Consider the following 22,426-nt stretch of genomic DNA (forward strand, 5'->3'; position numbering starts at 1 on the left):
GTGGAGGAATACTTACTTACTTGTTGAAGTGAAAGCAAGTATAGCCTTGATCTTTCACTCAACTACAGATAGTTGGGCACCATCTTCCTGGTGATGTATTGCATTGATATTCCTCTTTGGGAGCTGTGGTCCAAGATCTCCTTAGAGTGCTTAAATATGCTATCCTACAGCATGTGTCCAGCAGAAACACTCTCTTAACAAATTAGGCCTCATGATTGTTTCTACTGGCTAAGGCAATTTTGTCCATAAGTAAACAAGACCGCTGCATAACGTCTATCTAATTGGTTTGCAGTTTAATCTTTTTTTAAAAAAGAAATCCCACTTTCTGCTTCATAAAGGAAAAGTTTTCTCTTTTGGCTGCTTTGATTTATGAAGAAATCATGAAAAATTCTTCCCCCCCATTTCCCTCCCATCCCCAAATAAACGACCCCAAACCCTGCATGTTTACTTTGGGAGCACCTTAATTTTGTTTTCTGTTTTAGTGGATGACTCCATAGAAGGCCACAGAACTGGAGTGATTTTTTAAATTTTAATTTTTTTTTAATCCTTACTTGGTAGGAACTTTGCAAAATTGTTGAACATTTTCTTTTCTACCCCCTCCTCCCTTTCCCCCTGCATACATACACTTTCTCGATCTCATTGCCCACTATATATGACTGTGAAAATAATTATCAATCAGGTGCCTTAGGCAAAACTTTCTATTTTTAAAATGTTAACTTTTTCCCATTTAGGTGATGTAAATAATGCAGATGGTGGTGATTTTTAACAACTTTCTCATGACCTTAACCTTTGGCACACTGGGTCTTGGATAGACGTTCACCTTTCTGCAGGCAACAAAAATTCCCCAATAGTGGAGACTAATGATGAGGAGTGGGCAGACTTTGTAGAGGACAAAAGATACTATGGATCAGGGCTATTGGACTGCATAGAAAGAGGAATTTAGAGTTGCTTTAAAGAATATAGTAAAAACTGGCCAGGCCCTGGCCCTTCCCCCACCCCATCCAAAACTCTCTCCATAATCAAGGAGACACCTATTTAAAGGAAAGTCCATTGTGAAAACACATGTTCTGCTGCACCCAGCATATGTTTGCCTTGTGCTATAGAAGGGAGGTAAATATTGTAACTGCTTTATAAAACGGCTGGCAAATTTTGACTAAACTAGACAACAGTGGTTCATGTTACAAATACAGAGCTAGAATGTCCCAGCAGGCATCACTCCAGTGTAATCCAAACCACACACTCTGCTCCTGCCCTGGGAGAACAGGAAGGAAAATCCCACCCCCCTCCCTATATAGCTTTGTACAGTTGACCTGGTGCATTGTGGGCTTTTGTTTAAAGTATTGGACACAGAACAAAAATACTGGAAGACTAGGTGGAGTAGCGATATGATCTGGTACAATAAATCCTGTGTTTCTAACTGAATGAAGCAGTGATTTTGTGCAGTAGCACCAGTAACCCCCCTGGTATGTTGGAATATCCTGTAGATTAGTTGATTTCTACCAGTTGGTACGTAGAATCACAGAATCTCAGGGCTGGAAGGGACCTCAGGAGGTCATCTAGTCCAACCCCCTGCAGGACCAATCCCCAACTAAATCATCCCAGCCGGGGCTTTGTCAACCTTAAAAACCTCTAAGGAAGGAGATTCCACCACCTCCCTAGGTAATGTATTCCAGTGTTTCACCACCCACCTAGTGAAAAAGTTTTTTCCTAATATCCAACCTAAACCTCCCCCCACTGCAACTTGAGACCATTACTCCTTGTTCTGTCATCTGCTACCACTGAGAACAGTCTAGAGCCATCCTCTTTGGAACCCCCTTGCAGGTAGTTGAAAGCAGCTATCAAATCCCCCCTCATTCTTCTCTTCTGCAGACTAAACAATCCCAGTTCCTTCAGCCTCTCCTCATAAGTCATGTGTTCCAGTCCCCTAATCGTTTTTGTTGCCCTCCGCTGGATGCTTTCCAATTTTTCCACATCCTTCTTGTAGTGTGGGGCCCAAAACTGGACACAGTACTCCAGATGAGGCCTCACCAATGTCAAATAGAGGGGAATGATCACGTCCCTCAATCTGCTGGTAATGCCCCTACACTGAAATGTCAGTGCAGTCTTCAAAACTTCACTGCACTGCTTACAGATGCAGGGTGGAGGGTGAGGCAAGACTCTCTCTTTTCTCACTGAGGGTCGAGTTGTTTTGATTTGGGGCACACCCTTTAACTCTAACCCCAGAGCTGACTGTCCTTTGGGGACATCAGGCTGCATTTGCTCGGAAGCCTGGCTATATACACTATGCCTGCTGCAAGACCTGGATTTTGTAGCTTGGACCTGTTTGTTTTGCACTTACACTGGCCTCTGACCATTTGTATCAGTGCTGGGTTTTTTTCCTTATGATGTAGTTATTTCCAGCTGAGCCTCTGTGTCATAATAATGTTGGTTCATCTGTTCCTACTCTAGTTCCAATCAGTATCTTCCACTGTGACTCTTCCTATGCAACCCAGTTACAATAACAGTAGCAGTGGAGCTGTAGGAGTAGATTATCTTGAACTTCCTGTTTTCATTCAAATACCCTTGGTGAGAAAGGGGGGAGAGAGAACAAATAAAGTAGGCGCGTTCGAAAGCACTAGTCAGGCCCTAGCTGCCCTTTAAGAAGAATCTCTGCATCATTTACATGTCTGCTCACTTTCTGGTAAATGCTTTGAAACCAGAGGTGGTAAAATGTGTGCTTGTAGGGTTAGACACACATCACCTGGTGCTGGGAGTACAGGAAAGCCTGGAACTGGACTAATTCAGTAAGAAACGCTAATCGGAGTTTTCTCTAATATGTTCCACTGTATTGCTATGGACTCCTCCTGTAGTAGCTGCCATTAAAAAGGCAAGATTTTCCCAACAGATACCACATAGCAACCATTATTGCTTCCAGATGAAAGTACAGGGAGGTAAATGTGATATTTTAGCTACTAGGTAGTAACTGTTAGCAACTGGCAGCTTTTTGACAGTGATAGTTGTAACTTCAGTGGACTACCTGGAGCTAAAAGCAGCATTGTGTAGCTGTCTTGCCAATCCATTGCAAGCAGCAGGCTGTTGCAGGACATAAAAACAGTAATTCTGCCCTTTCCTCTGATTAAATAGTTCATGCTTTTATTTTTATTTTTGAAAGAGGGGATAGATTTCTTTGGGATGTGTGTTATCAGCTGGTGACTGGGATGCTTTTAAATGCTACGCTACCTGCGGTTAACCTGAGATTCTTCCTTCTGGGCCATCTTTAGTCTTCCTCGTAAGCTTTATATTCTCTGTTTTGACTCTAATGCTTTTACCTTTTGATGATGTATCTTCCAAGGCTGGCTTCTTTTCACAATTGCTGTCTCCCACCACCAAGACGGCTTATCGCAACCTAAACAGGATGTCCTGCAAAGTGTACTCCCTTCAGCCCAGATGTGTGGCCTGGTCCTTTGAATCTTCAGAAATAGCTAGAGGTTACTCAGTGTAAATATCCAGAGGGATTGTCAACAAAGTCACCTCCTCTCCCATCACACTCAGTCACATTTATATCTACCACCTTATTTGCTTTCTTTTGTCACAGCCTCAGGAAGAAGGCATGAGCTTAAAAATTGTCTTTCTGTTGGACACCAAAGGTCCATTAAATGAAGGCTGCTCTGCTCTGACTGCAGGACTGAGGAAGTTTTATTGTGAACTATCAAAAATGAAACTGAGCTGTAAAACATTTCTAGAGAAGATAGTGTACGCACAAGCCCCAGGGCCAAAGCTGAGGCACTAGCACAGTATAAAGAGCATTCCCTGAACTTGTATTAACTTACGTAGCATGACTTATTTAATGCTCTCTAGTACAGCAAAGTCTTACAAAGCCAGGCCTGTCTGTCATGGGCATTTATAGTACCCTCGTTATCATTGTAGCTAAGTGCCATCAGCAACCAAAAGATCAAGACAAGGAGCCCATTCATAAAACTCGAAAGAGTAACCTAGGGAATGTCCCGATGCCTGATTTGTCCCACGTGGATGCATTCAGAATAGTGATCTGTCCTGCACACCATGCACAAGTGACGGTTGTTTGGGAGCTTCCATGGTACCATGTCTTGTTTAGTCTAGTCCCTTACTTTTCTAATTGGTGAATTCACTCAAATGTAAAGTTTTCTCCACCAAAAGAAAGGCTGGACAAAGAGTGAAACCATTTTTGGCAAAGTAAGTGCAGGCAGTGCACTAGATGTGCTGTACTGGTTTAACTTTGTCACCAACATATCTTCAAGTGAAGTTGTTCTGTGTAAAAATGACTTGGTTTCTGCTTCAGATATTCCATTTAAACATGCTACTTGGCAACTCCACCCCCACCGCAAACTGCTAGTCTTGTAAACGTGCCTCCTGGGCTGGTGTGTCAGTCCCACTGTGTTCATCCTTGCTCATGTCGGAAGTCAGAATAGAATTGGCTGTCTTCCCCAGGGCAATTTACAGTATCCCTGTACTTTAAACTCAGAGGACCAAGGTAAACAGTCTTTAGCTTCTCGTGCTGAGTGTCAGTTCCTTTCAGTTGAAAAATTCAGGGGAGAGGGGTCTTTCCAGCTGCATCTCCTTTTCAGTTTGCATAGCATGAAATTCACCAGGTTCACATTCATTTCCATACAGGGAATTCTCTTGGTGTATGACATCACTAACCGCTGGTCCTTCGATGGGATAGACCGCTGGATAAAAGAAATAGACGAGGTAAGTGTGATACTACAGTTTGTTGAGGATGTGTTCGTACAGCGTCTCTCACAATAGGACCTGGTGTGACTACAGTAATATAAACACTGCAGCTTCGGGTGCCAACACAGAAATATCATTGTGCCGTAAAAGTGGCAGGTCTCCTTGGATGCTGAATAGCCTATTGATGCTGACACCTCTGATTTTACTGAGCCCCACAGATGGCACTTGCTGGAAAGCAGAGATTAAAAATATAATCAAAAGAGACAAGGTAGGTGAGGTAATAAGGTCTTTTATTGGACCAACTTCTGTTGGTGGAAGGGACAAGCTTTCAAGCTTCACAAAGCTCTTCTTCGGGTCCGGGAAAGGCAACCAGAGTATCTGTGGGCTTGTCTACGCTGAAAACGCTGCAGTGGTACAGCTGCAGTGCTTCAGTAAAGATGGTACCTACATGGATGGGAGGGGTTCTGGCGTTGGTGTAGGTAATCCAGCCTTGGATTCCAAGAAGCGGTAGCTAGGTCGTCGTGAGAATTCTCCCATCGACCTAATGCTGTCTACACTGAGGGTTAGGTCGGTTTAACTGTATTGCTCAGGGGTGTGGATTTTTCGCACCCCTGAGCACTGTAGTTCTAGTGACCTAATTTCCTAGCGTAGACCGGGCCTCGGCTAACTACAGGTTGGGGCAGACGTTCAGCATAAGGGGTTCATGTATGCTGTAGGAGGCCACTTAAAATGAAGTGGGCAATTGAGGGTTAGCAGGCAGTCGGGTGTGTAACAAACTGTTTGTAATGAGCCACAAAACCAAGGTCTGATGCAGAGGAGTCAAAATCTCTGCTGTGTCCGGGAGACCTTTGGGGGGAAAGAAGGACTACCGTGTGGAGAGGAAGTACTTGCAATTCCCTAGTTAGAGAAGAGAAGAAAAGCCTCTATCTTGCTATCCATTTCTACCAGGCTAAAACTGTGCAGGCAATGGGGAGCAGGATATCCATACAGCTGAGTTGTGGGCCTGTTAACCAAGGCATTCCGGGCAACGCCCCATAAAATCATGAGTGGAAGCGTCTGAAGTGGAGTAATCTGTATGAGGAGTCCCTGCTTAGACACCAGCGTTTATATCACAGTGGCCAGTCCTAGCAGAGGCAATTTCCCTTCCTTACAGTTGCTTCAATACTGTAAGCTAAGCAACCCACTAGGTATAGTCTGTGTTCACTGGTGTCAGTGAGTTTTTGATGCTCTGTTCTAAAGATGGACTGTGTTCTTTTAAAGCATGCTCCAGGTGTCCCCCGGATTTTGGTTGGAAACAGGCTTCACCTAGCCTTCAAGCGGCAGGTGCCCACAGAGCAGGCCCGTTCCTACGCTGAGAAGAACTGCATGACATTCTTTGAGGTCAGCCCGCTGTGCAACTTCAACGTGACTGAGTCCTTTACGGAGTTGTCGCGCATCGTGCTAATGAGGCATGGCATGGAGAAGATCTGGAGACCTAACAGAGGTGAGTGGAGACCTGCTCTCACTGTGCTGATGAGGTGCTCTGAGGGCAGAAGAAACTGCCCACGTGGAAGGGGTGGGTGTTTGCCTTCCTGCTCAGAGGAGGCAGTATTTAATAACCATCTGGACCTCCAAGCACTTCACAAACACAAAGTGCCTCAATCCCCACACACCTCTGTGAGCTTGGTAAACACTGTAGCCCTCTGTCACACAGGGAAACTGAGGCACACAAGGTAAGTAGTATGTCCACAGTCACAGAATCAGTTGCTATCAAAGCTGGGACTAGAACCCACGAGACTGGATTCAGTCCCCTCTACTCTAACTACTAGGCCATGCTGCTGCTGTATTTGAGCACACCTGTGTGACTGCTCCGAGCTGCGGTGATTCACTAGCTGAACGCACTTTGTCTGATGCGGCAGCCTAATAGTGCCAGTTCAAGCCAGAGAAGGCTTGAGTAATCCAGCCCTGAACTTCCAGCACTACAGGCCCTTTGCTCCATATACATACTCTGTGTGGTGAGCTTAAAAGAAGCAGCACCTCAGTTGGCCTGTGGTGCATGACCTCAGTCCTTTGATAGGCTGGGGGAGAAGCAGCACTTGGCTGCTGGCTCTACTCCAGGTAAGGCTCGTTCCACCCTCTTCCCCACGTAGCTGCAGTGCAGTGGGGCTGCAGTGGAGGTGGCAGGGATTGTTGGTACACAGTGCCCTGGGGAGGAAGAAATAGGCTGTCTTCCCCTTTAATGGTGGCACGTTTCCTCCTGCAGATGGGGGGGTGGTGAATGAACCTGGGTATCCAAGTGTGGGCCAGGTCCCATTATCTGAGACCCTCCCCACTCTGTCCTGGGCACCGACTAGCCATCACTGAAGCACTGCTGCTTCAGCCAGAAGGGATGAGAGTGTCCCTCTCTTTCAAGGCAATGGTCAAGTTCCCTGCAGCTGGGCCTGTTGGCACACTGCTGTTTGATGCATATGGAGGGTCAGTGAGATACTAGAGGGGATTCAGACCCAAATCTTGCTGGAGGCAGAAGGCAATGCTGCTGCGGTTTCTGCAGGGGGATACCTTGCTCTGCAGTGAAAGCTTTCCCTGCTTTGAGAGCCAGCATACACAGCTGGCTTGATTTAAAGTTCGAGCCAATCTGGTCGCTCTGTTGCCCTGCAAAACAGTGAGGATTTAAAGCTGAAGTCTTCTGTGCGCTGCAAATCTATCCTAAACGCCTTCCATGGGCAGGGTCTACAATCCTTGCCAGCTTCTTGTGTCCTATTCATAGCACTGCTTCGTGGCTTTGCAGGTTCAGTCCTTGAGTAGACTGAAGATGGGAGTGTGCCCCCGTGTGGCCAGCTGTAAGGAAATCCCTTGTGAGCTGGGGCATTCACAAAGCAGTGTCACATGTTTTTACACTGAATTCATGGCAGTAAGGGTCCTCTCAGGGAGAGGCTGAGTCTTGCTCTAGCTATGGGGCTGGCAGTTCTGCTGGATGATGGGGTCAGAGTTCAGAAGATCCTGCCCCTAGGCTTGTACAGGTCCCAAACAGGAATGTGCTCTGCCTCGCTCCAGCAAGGCTGTTGCCGTCCTCCAGACCACGTCTGCTCTTTGTATCTTGGAGTGGGGAGAAGGGGGCTGTGCAACTGAACTGCCAAACACTTTGCAAATACTGAGTAAATGAGGCCTCCCAGCACTATATATGGGGGAAGGATTAATTATTGTGCTGATGGTTAAACCGAGGACTGGAGGCAGAGCTCAGAGAACGTGGGAGTCCTGTCTCCTAGTTCCTTGTTTTCACCATCAGATCCGCAGTTTCTAAGGCACCGTATTGCCACCCCTAGTTTCTCCCTCCCTAAGAAATTGGTGATGTACAGTGCAGGCGAGATGTGCATCAGGGCAAGCTCTCCCCTTGGAGGTACAACCTGGGTGTCACTTGCCTCTCTGACTGTACTTGATTCTTTCTGTTCTGACAGTGTTCAGCTTACAGGACCTCTGCTGCCGTGCAATAGTTTCCTGCACACCAGTCCACCTCATCGACAAGCTGCCCCTGCCTGTCACCATCAAGAGCCACTTGAAATCCTTCTCCATGGCCAATGGAATGAACGCGGTGATGATGCACGGCCGGTCATACTCCTTGGCTAGCAGTGGGGGCGGGAGCAGCAGCAAAGGTAACAGCTTGAAGAGATCCAAATCGATCCGCCCGCCGCAGAGCCCCCCACAGAACTGCTCACGCAACAACTGCAAGATCTCTTAGCAAGACTGTAACACTGTGAGCTCCAAACACACCCACCCACCGATGTACAGATGTTTGCACACGTAACCCTTTTCAATAGGATCCTTTTGAACGTTCCTGGGTCACTTTTTTGATGACGAGCATAGCTTTGGGAAACGAGTTCAGCTTAACGTTCAGACCATCATATCGACTGGATCCCACATCGCTGGTAAAGGGGACGGTGCCAAGTGAACGTTCAGGAATGCTTTGGGATTTTCCTCAGCCTGGGTGGAAAACTCGGCAGCTGCTGGCATGGGGGAGGGACAAGCTCGTCCAGTCTTGGCAGAGGAAGGGATTTAGCGGAAGATCAAGAGGCTTAGGGGGTGGTCAAGGGAGAGTCTGTGCTGCAACTGTAACTCGTGAACTCACAGATGGATTGCTGGTGCGATAGCGAACAGTGGACTTCTAAGAATAAACAGGGCATAAGATGAAGGCAAATTCTACCTGGACTTTAACCTGCCATTGCCAAAAAAGAGGCAAGAGTTGGCCGATTGGGAATCTGAAGGAAGCAGTCCTGCTTGCCGTTTTCACTTATTTATATCAAAATTATATAGAGAGCTCTCACTTTTTCTAACTTTTTTTTTTTTTTTTAAAGAAGCAGTCAGGGAAAATTTATGCAGCCATGTAAATAGAAGCATGGGACCTCTGTTCGCAGTGCACCAGCTAAAGGGGAGAAAGGGAGAGGGGGATTTTAAGGTGAATATCTACAAACACTTTGGGGGATTGTACAAATAGCCTCACAGGATTGCTCTGGGTTTGTTTGTTTCAAATACTATCTATGTGAAAGGAGAGAGCGATTTGTATGCTACATGCCGGATCCTTCCTTTTCTGAACATTCCTGGAAACAAGGGTGAGGGCCTAGGAGGAGGCTGATTGTACTCTCACTTAAATCAAAACCCAAATAGAGTTGCAGCTGTGAGGCTGCCATGGCCTGCAGGAGCCTGAAGACAAAGATTTGGTCAGACCAAATATTAGAGACCAAAAGTCAGCTGGTACCAGGTTTATTTTCCCATGACAGGCAGCATCTTCTCACGTGAGGGTTGTTGATCATTGCTGGCCTTGAGGAGCTGCAGGCTTAGAAGTAAAACACTTCTGCTGGGCCTGCGTGGAGAGAAACACAAAGCTTGATCACAAGCTACCCTTCTGGGGTCACTGTTCCTTCCCCCATCCTCCCCAATACTGCTATTTATCCCTCCTACTCTTCTGGGCAATGGGGTCAACCCCCTAATAGGCATGAGAACTTTGAGCAGGCCCTGAATCCAGAGTCCTTCCTGCACCTGTAAATACACACTTCACCTTTCCAAGGAACATCTAATCTTCAAGCATTGCCCATGGCTCCTCTTCTAGATGGGGGCAGGAGAAGGGAGAACACACTTCACACTGGAGTGTGGCATATTAGAACTGATCAAGACTGGAACACTAGTAACCATTCTAAGTGGTGTTAAAATGCAGCCTTGCTAGTCTGGAGTTTACCTGCATTGGATGACCAAGCAAAGCTATCTTGCTGTACCCTCAGACAGCCATGATTGCTGTTCAGTGGCAGGAAAATGTGAAGGCAAATGCATTGGCTTGTTTTTATTGTCACCTAGGTTTTCACAGCTTCTAGAGCAAGCAATCTCTCTAGCTAGCAATTTGCTTGGGATAGGCATGTGATGTTAGAGAAATCCCATCTAGGACAATAGCAGCAGCTTCACTTACTTAGTCCCATAGCAATAGGACTTCTAACTTTCCACTAGGGCTTCCAGCAGAAGTAGTGCCCAGTCCTTGTTAAGCTAGAGAGGCTGATTACAGTTCGGTGTGAGGTTCAGTCATAGGTGAGCGAGACAAAGATATGGTAGTAGGTTCTTGTAGGCCACCAGGACGTGTAGTTTTTCAATGTATGAACTGCTTTTGGTTGCTCTGTTCTGCCTCCATTATACCTCTCTCTTCATTAGGAAACTAAACCGGGCACGTGTCTGCTGTAGGATGCTGGTGCTCTATTGTTACAGCCTGTCTCCCATTAGTAGCAGTTCCCCAAGGCCAGGCTTAGTCTGTCACCCTAAAGCAGCTTGTTACGTGGGCAGGATGAAGCTGTTGCGTTTCCTGCACGGCTGACCACCCACTCTGTTCAAGCAGCAACTAAAAGACGGGTGGCAGGGAAATGGCACAGCCCCTTCCCACAGCAACACTCCCTGCTGTGCTTTTCCCTTCCTTCCCTGACAGGGCCTGGAGACGAAGGAGTCTCTGCACTCTCTCAAACCCCGGAGGACAGATTTCACAGATAGCCCAGCTGCTAGGCAATAAACCGGGCCACCAACAAAGCTCAAATGAGGGAGAAGGAGAAAATAAACCGAGGGCTGGGGGTGTCTTTTGTGGCTGTGATTCAGACTAAAAACTAAAGCTGTAGTCAAGTTCAGTGCCGTCATGGGGAAGCCAGGGAATTTCTAGAACCTGTCAGCAGTATTACACCCACTGCTCCATGTCACTTAACAGGGAACAGAAGCAGCCAGGCAGCCTAGGGATATATGGCTAACAGGTGACGGCAGGCAGAACACACCCCTATCCGTCAGCGTAAAACCCTCTTTGAATTTGGTTTCCGTTAAACAGTTAGTTGTGGGAGCGCCTCAGCAGCCTGTAACTCACCTATGTTGCCTCTTCCATATCTAATATCTGGTAATGCAGCTGGGATGCGGAGGAGATGGAAGATTCCATTCTGCATGTCTAGAAACTCTTCCAACTACCTGTGGATGGTTTATGCCCTACAAATAAACCCTCTCCCATCTCTTCTCCCACTGTACATTTTCCCCTGTACAATCTCAGCAAATCCTGTCCAAAGGAAAGATTCCTTGATCTGGAATGTCTGCTGATCAAAACTGAACTCATCTTGTTTTCTTCATTTGAAAAGAAAGCCGTTCTGGCATCTGATATCAACACTAGTCTTTAGCTGCTGTCTGACACTCAGACCATTCCAATGTTATTTTGGATTCTCTCTTTTATTCCTTTGTACAGTCAATGTTGTTCAATTGATATACATGTTTTGTTTTATATAAATTAAAGTCTTTTGTTGTTTTAAACTACCAGGCGGGACGTGGACAATCATGTCAGTTTCAAATGGGGCTGCGGTTTTAGCAGGTCTTTAAGCGGGTTTTTCTGGGGTTGCTCAAGGGTGGGGGTGGAATGTGGCAGAGCTCATGGTGATTGATTGGGAACTTGCCAAAGGAGGGGCCTTTATACCAGTGTTCCCAGGATTGCCCTTCCCAGCCATTCAAAAAATCACAAGATTTGGCTTACAAATTATGACATTTCAATTCACATTTGGTTCTATTCTTTGTCTTTTGGTGTTTTGAACCTTTAGGGGTCATTTTTCAAATGTCTAGTCTCCAAAACTTGTTGGTTTTAATGGAAGCAGAAATTCTCTCATAATCACGTGACTTCAGGAGCTAGTGCTTAAAGAAAAACATTGACTCTCCTGAGACTTGTGAGAAAATCACAACAGTTCACAACGCAAGTGTGTAAACTCCACGTCAAGCCCATATAAGCTCTGACTCGTGTTACAAGTGGGGTAAAACTCACCCTGTGCAGCTACATCAGTTGTTAACCACCAGAGCTTCAGTCCCAGGTAGGGACCTACTTCTGCTTTGTTACATCTGGGGTAACTCCTCTCACAGCTGTAACGGAGAGCAGGGTTTGACCTATACTATCCAAATTGGAGTAAGCTGCTAATGAAATTAGTATAAAGATGGCTTCAAAGTGAATTTTGAAAGCAAGCTATAGACAAAGGGGAGGCGCTGTCTGGTGACTTCATAGTTTGCCTCACTTTCTGTTTTTGTGTAACGATGGCAAATATTGCAGTCACTACACTCCAGAGTGAACAGGGGCAATCAGAGAGATGGGGTCACCGAGCATGCCAAGGCTCCCAGCTAGAAGAATGGCCTGTATGGTCATCACTGGGGATGAGGATCCTAGATCCCAGAGAAGCAGTCACTTTTTGGGAGAGGGACAGCTTCTCTTGGCCTAATCCTCTTCTCATTCATCCCCTAAGGGAGCGGGGGATACTGGCCCTCCCTTAGACCTGCCTCTTCTCCTTCTCCCCAACTTCTGTAGGATTATATCTCCATTCTGAACCTGGCTGGCCAGGCTTGTTTTAGCAGTTTAGAACTTGCTTGGGGAGGGAAATCAGATAGCGGCTTGAGCGTGGAAAACCCCATCATGGGGTAAAAGCCTGGTCAGGGAGGAGTGAGCAAACGTGCCTCTTGTTTTTCAGGCGGGTTCTCGGAGTGCCCTGTGCTGTCTCACCCCAGGAGCCTAAACAAAGGACTTGTGTGATTTCAGGTGTGGAAGGATCAGCAGGAGTCAGTGACTCTCCAGCAGCAGGTTCTGTTTTCATGCAGATGTCCTTGTTCGGAAAGAACAAGGCAAGAAAACCACCCAGGACAAATTGATTAACACTGTGCCCCGCTAGCTTCTTTCTGCCCGAGTTCGAATGACTCTCACAAACAGTTCCTTGAGCCTCACCCCCCGCGGAGAAGTAGGCAGGAAAAGCACATTGCACTTGTATTAGCTGGTGGTTTTCTGAAAGCCCCAGCTCCTGGAGTCATGTCACTAGGTAAGAAATGGTTTTCATTTAAACAAACTTACCCTTCTGGTTGCAGAGAGAAGCTTGCCAATGACACCTGAGTACAGCTGAAAGGCTCAGAACCAGAAAATTTAAAAAAAAATCCAAAATATATTACTTGGGCTAAAAAAGAAGTTGTATTTTTGTATTGTTTTCTTTAACTCTCATAATCTGGGGGAGCCTGGCTCCTCTGGGTTTTGAATGCTGTGGGTTGGCATTACTGCTTTCATCACTGCTGAGATGCAGCCAGCTCTGGGGTAGAACTGCAGAATAGCTTTCCATGACCTGTGAAAGTCAGGTGACTAATAAACAGCTCTTTAAAGGTGCTGAGCACCCCCTCCCCACAAAAGATCCTACTGAGTAAGCCAATCGTCTTTTGAAAATGAGGTCATAAGAGCACAAAGTCAGCTGTGATTTCTAAGCAGGTACAGCAAGAACAGTTTTTGGTTACACAGGCCAGAGGTGCACAGATATGTCACAGAGAGCCAGAGGCTCTGACGCTCCTGGGCGTCTTAGAATTCATGGTGCAGTGGTGAAGAGAAGGCTCTGTACTGGTGACTTGGAAAAGTGTGCGTTTTAAAAAACAAAACAGCCTTTGCTCTTTATGATGTACAAAGGCTTGAAAATTTATATTTGAAGTTCTATTGGGTAGGGTGGGTGGCCCTGTTTTAAGGATTATTTTGCAGAAGAAATGTCAGAAAAGCCCAGACTTGACTTTTGGTTTGGTGGTTTTGGCAGGAGGGGAGTTTCTGGAGGTCTCCTCAGAGAACTAGAGAGCGGGAGTGCACGTTTTCTCCTCCCTCCGTGGAGGAAAACAGATGGTGAATTTTTTTTTTCTCCCGTGTATTTTAGGAGCGTGGATTTTGTAAGTGTTGAACTTTTCAGGCCTCCTCTCTACACTATACAAATGCAAAAAGAACTCACAATTTTTTTGCTTGGCAGGTCCCTTAGGAATCCTGTCTCTGTAGCTGAGGGTTTCCTATTGTGCCCAGCACTGGAGTAGCTAGATGCTAGCTTCTACCTGCATTCCAAAGAACTGGAGCATGGAAGGTTCAATAAGCCTGACATGGGAATCAAATTATCTTGCTAGTGACTCCAGTACAAAGCCGAGATACGTTAGTTAAGAGATTACCCTTCTTTAAAGAGGCTGGGAATGAGACCTTGGCTCACTTTCCAGTTCTGCCACCAACTGAAGGGACTTGCCAAAGACACACAGCCTCTCCCTGTGCCTCGCTTTCCCCAGCTTTAGTCTGCCCATCTTTCAAATGGGGACAATGATACTGATGTGCCTTTGTCAAGAGCTGTGCGATACATCAGTCATCCCACAGGGCTCTGTAACCTCTATATGTACAGCACTAAAGAAATGCAGCCACCTCTGGGGTGGGGAAGTAGCAAGTGCACAACACCCTGCATAACAGTGGGAAGGGGATTTGGCCAAGGACATCAGCAAATTCCTGGTCTTACATGCAGTGCCAGGGGATTTTATTGCCCATGCAGAGCAGGCAGGACCTTGGTTTTCAAGGACAGCTCACAGACCTAACTCCAAGCATCTTCTCTATTGGTCCTTGCCTTGGTTAAGTGCTTTGATTTGTGGCTCTCATGCGTGTGGCCAATACCAGGTGTAACCTATAGTGAAGGTGTAAGAGCCCTGCTCTCACCAGTGTGGCTTTTAAACCCATTTCACTGTATTAAGGATTTGCAAGGGAGTGTTCGGGTGTTGACCTCTGGCTGGAAGCGACCGGCACTGAAGCCATGCTGCTTCCCAATGGGGGCTGGTTTGTCAGCCACTGCGAATAAGTGGTTTAACATTGCCAGCAGCAAGAGTGAGTGAGCTAGTGACGTAGTGCCACAGGTGTGCACAGCATGCCACCAGAATCAACATGCTAGGCTCTGTAGAGCCACATGTTCTGCTGTTTAGTATGTGCTTGACTGTGCTGCTGAATCAAGGCCTTAAAGTCCCATTGACGACATAAGCATCTGCTCTGCTGAATCTGGATGTGAGCCCCTGAGCTGCAGGCTTGGTCGGAGCTGCTGCAAACCCAGAGGAAGTGTTCCCCTGGCCTGGAGTGTTAGGCTCTGCTGCTCTTCCCAGTGGCTGGGGGTTAGTTTGTTGCTCTGTCTCTGAGGTCAGGCATCTCTGCTCCCGTCTCCTGGGCCAAAAGGTCATGGCAGAAGTCACTGGAGCTTTCAGATCAAACAAGAGAGGAAATCGCTCCTGGGTCTGGGGGCCTCTCCTGGGCTTGCCTGATGCATGTGGAAACAAAGGTTCTTGTCAGCCCTTTATCCTCCGTTTGCTTTTGATCTTTGTGACCTGAGTGTGAGACATCTCAGGAGTGCATGTGAAACAGGGCTGCCTTGGGAGGCTCTCCTGGCCAAGGCGCTGGGGCTGCACTATGTAGCCAGTTGCGCTGCTGAGAGCCACTGCTGTGCTCCCGTGCCTGGACGTGCCTGAAACAGTCTCTGCAGCAAACTCCCAGCTTCCTTTCCTCGCTGTTACTAGCGAGCAAGAGATGGGGGAGCTGATCTCAGGTGGTGATGCCTTTTTTCCCCGTTCAGAAGTACTCCAGGTGGCTATACTGCTCTCTAGCCGGGATTGTGTGCTGCAGCCCCCAGTGTGGTGCCCGCTGCCCCACCACCTGCTCCCTCTTGTGCTTGGTGGCTCTCTGTAAGAGCAGTGGCCTCACTGAGGATTAACTCTTTGCACTTAGTGCTTCTGTTTGCAAAGCGCTCTGCAGATGCTAATTGGTTTTAGCTCCCCTCCCCCCCCCCCCCCCAAGGGAAGTATCGTTATCACCCTTCTCCAGCTGGGAAGACAGCCCCCCGAGAGAAGTGGCTTGCAGACCTGGGCTGTCGGCCCCACGCTCTGACTGGGGGATTTGTTGGCTGCCCTTACTATGGATGCGTGGATGGAGGTGCCAAGGCCACATCTCCCTCACACACTGGATTGTTGTTAGTCCAGCAGTGGCACCTGGACATGGCACTCACAGGCCAGAAGTGGTCCAGCCTAGGCCGGAGGTAGCCTGTGGGCTAGCAATGCCAGTATCTGACTGGGAGCCAGGAGATCTGGGTTCTAGTCCCTGTTCTGCTACTGACCTGTGACCTTGGGCAAGTCACTTTCCACTCTGTGCCTCTTGTCTATAGAGATTGTGAGCCCTCTGGGACAGGAACTGTCTCCTCCTGTGTGTTTGGTGCAGGGCCCAGCACAGTGGGACAACAACCAGGGTCAGACGCTGCTGAGATACAAATCGGGTAAAGAAGATGCAGTGGGTGGATGCAACAGACGTGAAGTGTGGGACAGGGCTTAAGGTATCAGTAAAGTGAGCAAGCCTATGGACTACGGGCAGAGATCTCGGCTACCCAGCCCTGCCTAGCACAACCTGGGACACTTGCCCAGGTTAAATGAGCTGGGTTATATGGCTGCTGGCAGCATTCCTATGCCACAGCGTTTCTGCTGGTTCCTGCTGGGGTTCCCCTTCAGGCCTCTGTTAACACAGGGTGAGGTCTTTCTTTCTCTTCGGCTGCAGTTGCTCTATCAGTGATCTGGGTGTGTCCTGGGCTGCCTGCGGAGGGAGACCCTGGTCACTTGCTGCACTGCCCATGTTGCACCCCTGGGCACATCAGCACATCAAGGATAGGGTGTAGCTGAGACGCTGTGGGACAGGAGAGGAGAGGGGGGAAGCCAGGAGCTTGGCGGGACTCTGGCAGGTGTAGCTCATGGCAAGAGGCTGCTGCTGATTATTGAATCAAAACCAGCTCAGCCCCGTGCAGCTGGCATTTCCCTGCATCTCCTGGCTACTTGATCAGACAGACGAGGGAGACCTCAGTGTGTGACAGAGCCCTGGGCGCCCCCCCTTGGGTCACTATTGCAGGTCTAAGGGAAGGGGATAGATCCTAAGGCAAAGGACATATGGGGAGGAGGTTGCCAGGCTCAGCTCTGGGACATGTTCGATATGACAGGCTGGGAGCCAGTCCGTCTGCTCTCCTCTGGCTCATTGGGTCACTGCCCCTAGAGAAAGACTTGCCCCTTGCAAGCCTTCCCCTACAGAGGTCCTGTGGGGTGCCCCTGCCATGCACATGCCATCCAAAACAGACATGGGTATTTCCCAAAGTCCCCAAGGTATTTCCTACCCCCCAAACCTGAGCATTTTCCCCTTTGTGATACTCGTGTTCACCCCATGCAGCCCCCTCTCTGTGAGCATTAAGGATCAACCTCCCCCGGTAATGTTCTCCTCCCACTAGCCTGGCCTCAACTGCTGCATGGTTGTTGACCAGCTGCCATATTCTACCCCAGAAGCAGCTGCATTTCAGCGGTGGGCAAAAGAGTCCCTCCAATGTGTAACTTGTCATTGTGTAGCACCCGCAGCTGCATGCGGAGGGCACTAGGTGACCCAGCGTATTCGACTGATCAATGTCTTTACCACATCAGAGCCGTCAGGGCTGGGGACCGGATGATCCTGGCTCTCCTGCCCAGTGAGCCTGGGGCAAGAGGAAAGCTCAGGAGCGGGTGATGGAGACTGGGTGAGGCAGGAGGAACTGGAAATGAATAACTCACTGGCCTCTGCATCCAGAACTCTCGGAAAGACCCATCCCCCCCATTTGTTTTGTTGGCCCTGCTGCTGGGGATGGGGGTGGGCTGAATCGAACTGCTGTAAGCTCGTCTCCCTAGCTCTCTGGAGGATGAGGCAGCAGCTTTGGAGGGGAAAAGTACAGAGACTTGATTGGATGGGGACTGGTGAGCCATGCAGCCCCTTTTCCGAGGTGCCCACAACCTGGCTAACAAAGTCTCTGGCCCACCGGTCTGGAAAGGTTATCTGGGCCTTGCCCTGTCTGTCCTGGGATGGGAACCTTGTTACACAAACCAAGTTTAAATGGACTCGGGCCTCTCTGCTTAAACTCGGGAAGCAGTATTGTCCTGTGGCCAGAGCAGGGGACTGAGCGTCAGGATTCCTGGGTTCTAGTTCCCAGCTCTGCCGCTGACTCGCTGTGACCTGGAGCATGTCATGTCCTATCTCTGTGTCTCTGCTTCACCATCTGGGAACAGGAGCAACGAGACTTACCAGCCTTCTGTCAAATGCTCTGGAATCCCAGTGTAGGTGCTAAGAATTATTCCAGATTAAACCCAGATTGGCTGGCCAGTGGAGTTAGGCCACGTTCAATCAAATATTGGAGACCAGCAGGGACCCGGTTTCTAAGCACCGTCTGGCTCTTCCCAAACTGTTATTTCCTGTGTTAACACAGCTTTGGGTACCATGGTTTCTGGCCTGTCCTATATACACCTTCATGCTTCAGGGCACAAGATGACCTCTTAATTGGGGGGTCAGGAGGAATCCACTTGTGAGGCTATATAGAGATTCTTGGATAACTTGTCCACTGCAGGCTTTCCTGTACCTTCCTCTGGAATAATGTACTGGTAACTGTGGGCATCCGGATACTGGACTAGCAAGTTCTATGGTCCAACACGGTGCTCTGCTGATTGAAATGGGACATCTTGTGTCTCCATTCATGGACCTATGATGACCGTCACTAAAATGGTGCATTTGCGCTCAGCTGTTGCTGTTTGTTCCTAAACATCCTTCTCCCGGGGCCCTGTGGCATTTTGATGAGGAGCAGCTCGCCTTGAGGCTGGCCGGCCACAGTGGTGAAATCCTGTGTCACGGCCGTGCTGGTGGCTGGTAAATACAGTTTTAGCAGACCTGTGAGTTCTGGCCCATGGAGCAGCTCCGCAGGGCTGAAAATCTGGGAACACAAGCTCTGGCTGCTCAGACTGACAGCGGAGTGTCTGCGGCTGGGCGTCTCTGCTTCCATGGCAGCCAATGTCCCCTTGGGTTGAGGCTCTCTCGCTGCAATCCGAGGCGCACCAGGAGAAGCTGAGCCTGCAGTCTGCGCATGGGGCCTGAGAGGCAGCACAGTACGTAGCCTACTGCTGGGGGCCTGAACACCGGCCTGTGGGAGCGCAGGGCACCAGCTCCTCTCAGCCCGTTGGCCCTCATAAGAACAGCCATACTGAGTCAGATCAAAGGTCCATCTAGCCCAGTATCCTGTCTACCGACAGTGGCCAATGCCAGATGCCCCAGAGGGAATGAACAGAACAGGTAATCATCAAGTGATCCGTCCCCTGTTGCCCATTCCCAGCTTCTGGCAAACAGAGGCTAGGGACGCCATCCCTGCCCATCCTGGCTAATAGCCATTGATGGACCTATCCTCCATAAATTTATCTAGTTCTTTTTTAAACCCTGTTATAGTCTTGGCCTTCACAACCTCCTCTGGCAAGGAGTTCCACAGGTTGACTGCGTTGTGTGAAAAAATACTTCCTTTTGTTTGTTTTAAACCTGCTGCCTATTAATTTCATTTGGTGGCCCATAGTTCTTGTGTTATGAGAAGGAGTAAATAACACTTCCTTATTTACCTTCTCCACACCAGTCATGATTTTATAGACCTCTATCATATCCCCCCTTAGTCTGCTCTTTTCCAAGCTGAAAAGTCCCAGTCTTATTAATCTCTCCTCATATGGCAGCTGTTCCATACCCCAAATCATTTTTGTTGCCCTTTTCTGAACCTTTTCCAATTCCAATATATCTCTTTTGAGATGGGGCAACCACATCCGCACACAGTATTCAAGATGTGGGTATACCATGGATTTATATAGAGGCAATAGGATATTTTCTGTATTATTATCTATCTCTTTCTTAATGATTCCCAGCATTCTGTTTGCTTTTTTGACTGCTGCTGCACATTGAGTGGATGTTTTCAGAGAACTATCCACAGTGACTTCAAGATCTTTTTCTTGAGTGGTAACAGCTAATTTAGACCCCATCATTTTACATGTATAGTTGGAATTATGTTGTCCAATGTGCATTACTCTGCATTTATCAACATTGAATTTCATCTGCCATTTTGTTGCCCAGTCACCCAGTTTTGAGAGATCCTTTTGTAGCTCTTTGCAGTCTGTTTAAGACTTAACTAGAGTAGTTTTGTATCATCTGCAAATTTTGCCACCTCACTGTTTACCCCCTTTTCCAGATCATTTATGAATATGTTAAATAGGACTGGGCCCAGTACTGCCCCAAGGGGGACACCACTATTTACCTCTCTCCATTCTGAAAACTGACCATTTATTCCTACCTTTTGTTTCTTATCTTTTAACCAGTTACCAATCCATGAGAGAACCTTCCCTCTTATCCCATGACAGTTTACTTTGCTTAAGAGCCTTTGGTGAGGGACCTTGTCAAAGGCTTTCTGAAAATCTAAATACACTATATCCATTAAAAAGAAAAGGAGTACTTGTGGCACCTTAGAGACTAACCAGTTTATTTGAGCATGAGCTTTCGTGAGCTACAGCTCACTTCATCGGATGCATCCGATGAAGTGAGCTGTAGCTCACGAAAGCTCATGCTCAAATAAACTGGTTAGTCTCTAAGGTGCCACAAGTACTCCTTTTCTTTTTACGAATACAGACTAACACGGCTGTTACTCTGAAACTATATCCATTGGATTCCCCCTTGTTCACATGCTTGTTGACCCCCCTCAAAGAATTCTGGCAGATTGGCAAGGCATGATTTCCCTTTACAAAACACATGTTGACTCTTCCCCTCCAACAATTTATGTTCATCTATGTGTTTGACAATTTTGTTCTTTACTATAGTTTGAACCATTTTGCCAGGTACTGAAGTCAGGCCTGTAATTTCCGGGGTCACCTCTGGAGCCCTTTTTAAAAACTGGCGTCACATTAGCTTATCCTCCAGTCATGTGGTACAGAAGCTGATTTAAATGATAGGTTACAGACTACAGTTAGTAGTCCTGCAATTTCACATTTGAGTTCCTTCAGAACTCTTGGGTGAATACCATCTGTACATGGTGACTTATTACTATTTAGTTTATCAATTTGTTCCAAAACCTCCTCTCATGACACCTCAATCTGGGACAGTTCCTCAGATTTGTCACCTTAAAAGAATGGCTCAGGTTTGTGAATCTCCTTCACATCCTCAACCATGAAGACCGATGCAAAGAATTCATTTAGTTTCTCCACAATGGCCTTATCCCCCTTGAGTGCTCCTTTAGCACCTCGATCATCCAGTGGCCCCACTGGCTGTTTAGCAGGCTTCCTGCTTCTGATGTACTTAAAATTTTTGCTATTACTTTTTGAGTCTTTGGCTAGCTGTTCTTCAAATTCTTTTTGTCCTTCCTTCCTAATTATATTTTTACACTTCATTTGCCAGAGTTTGTTCCTTTCTATGTTACTCACTAGGATTTAACTTCCACTTTTTAAAGGATGCCCTTTTGCCTTTCACTGCTTCTTTTACTTTGTTGTTTATCCACAATGGCTCTTTTTTGGTTCTCTTACTGTGTTTTTGAATTTGGGGTATACATTTAAATGAGCCTCTATTACAGTGTCTTTAAAAAGTTTCCATGCAGTTGGCAGGGATTTTACTTTTGGTTGTGTACCTTTTAATTTTTGTTTAACTAACCTCCTCATTTTTGTGTAGTCCCCCTTGCTTAAATTAAATGCTAGAGTGGTGGGCTGCTGTGGAGTTTTCCCTGCCACAGGGATGTTAAATGTAATGATATTATGGTCACTATTACCAAGGGGTCCAGCTCTATTCACCTCTTGGACTTGATCCTGTGCTGCACTTAAGACTAAATCAAGAATTGCCTCTTCTCTTGTGGATTCCAGGACTAGCTGCTCCAAGAAGCAGTCGTTTAAGGTGTCGCTGGGCAGGGGGAGGTGAGCTGGGAGGCCTGGGCCGTCTTTCACAGCCTGTGCATGTGCTAGAGTCTGCCCTGGCTTGGTTGGCTGTTCCCAGGGACTGAGCGCAGCAGGGGGCTGGGCTGATCCTGGGAGCTCCACCGGCTGCCTACGGTTCTGTCTGCCAAGAGGTGGTGTTCACCTGCCAGCAGCCCCTGGCAGGAGCAGACGTTTAATTTAAGAGGCCCCAGCCTCAGGCAATTGCTCACCTGCCCTGGTGCTCTCATGGAGTGCGCAAGGCTTGGCCCTGTCACCCCCTCCTCTTGTGGGCCATGGAGTGGAGGGGAAGAACTGAGGCTGTTGGCTTGGCCCCCAGCTCTCGGTCTCCGGACAGCGAAGTGCTCTGCTTTCACCAGCGTCTGGCTGAGGACAGGGATAAGAGCCGGGGCAAAGGTTCAGCTCAGACAGGGTGAAGTGATGCTGGAAGGAGGACAGAGTGGACAGGTGGGGTGCTGCCCAGTTAGGCAAAAATCCAGCCCATTTACCCACCGCGTGAGCAAGAGCAGTGGGGAATCAGTCCAGGGATGGGACTCCCCCATAAGGGGTCAATGGGTCTACTATGGCCTGTATCTGTAGCGGGCCTGTGACCCAGCCAGACTACCCTAGCACTGATCCAAAGGTAGGTATTTCCCAGTTGTGGATACGCTACCCGTGTGCATTGTGCAGT

The 22,426-nt window shown here is 47.8% G+C and overlaps 1 protein-coding gene across 1 annotated transcript in view; it reads left to right on the forward strand.

Moving 5' to 3' along the window:
• RAB40C (RAB40C, member RAS oncogene family) overlaps positions 1-11,478 on the forward strand; it is a 65,317-nt gene extending 53,839 nt beyond the window's left edge. The window contains exons 5-7 of the mRNA XM_007054527.4: positions 4,630-4,707; positions 5,950-6,172; positions 8,124-11,478. Of these exons, the coding sequence (XP_007054589.1) occupies positions 4,630-4,707; positions 5,950-6,172; positions 8,124-8,404 (582 nt within the window). The 3' untranslated portion in view covers positions 8,405-11,478. The remainder of the gene's footprint in view (positions 1-4,629; positions 4,708-5,949; positions 6,173-8,123) is intronic.
• The last annotated feature ends 10,948 nt before the right edge of the window (positions 11,479-22,426 follow it).

The sequence above is a fragment of the Chelonia mydas genome, chromosome 10 (genome assembly GCF_015237465.2).
Source record: "Chelonia mydas isolate rCheMyd1 chromosome 10, rCheMyd1.pri.v2, whole genome shotgun sequence".
In the NCBI taxonomy this organism is placed as follows: Eukaryota; Metazoa; Chordata; order Testudines; family Cheloniidae; genus Chelonia; species Chelonia mydas.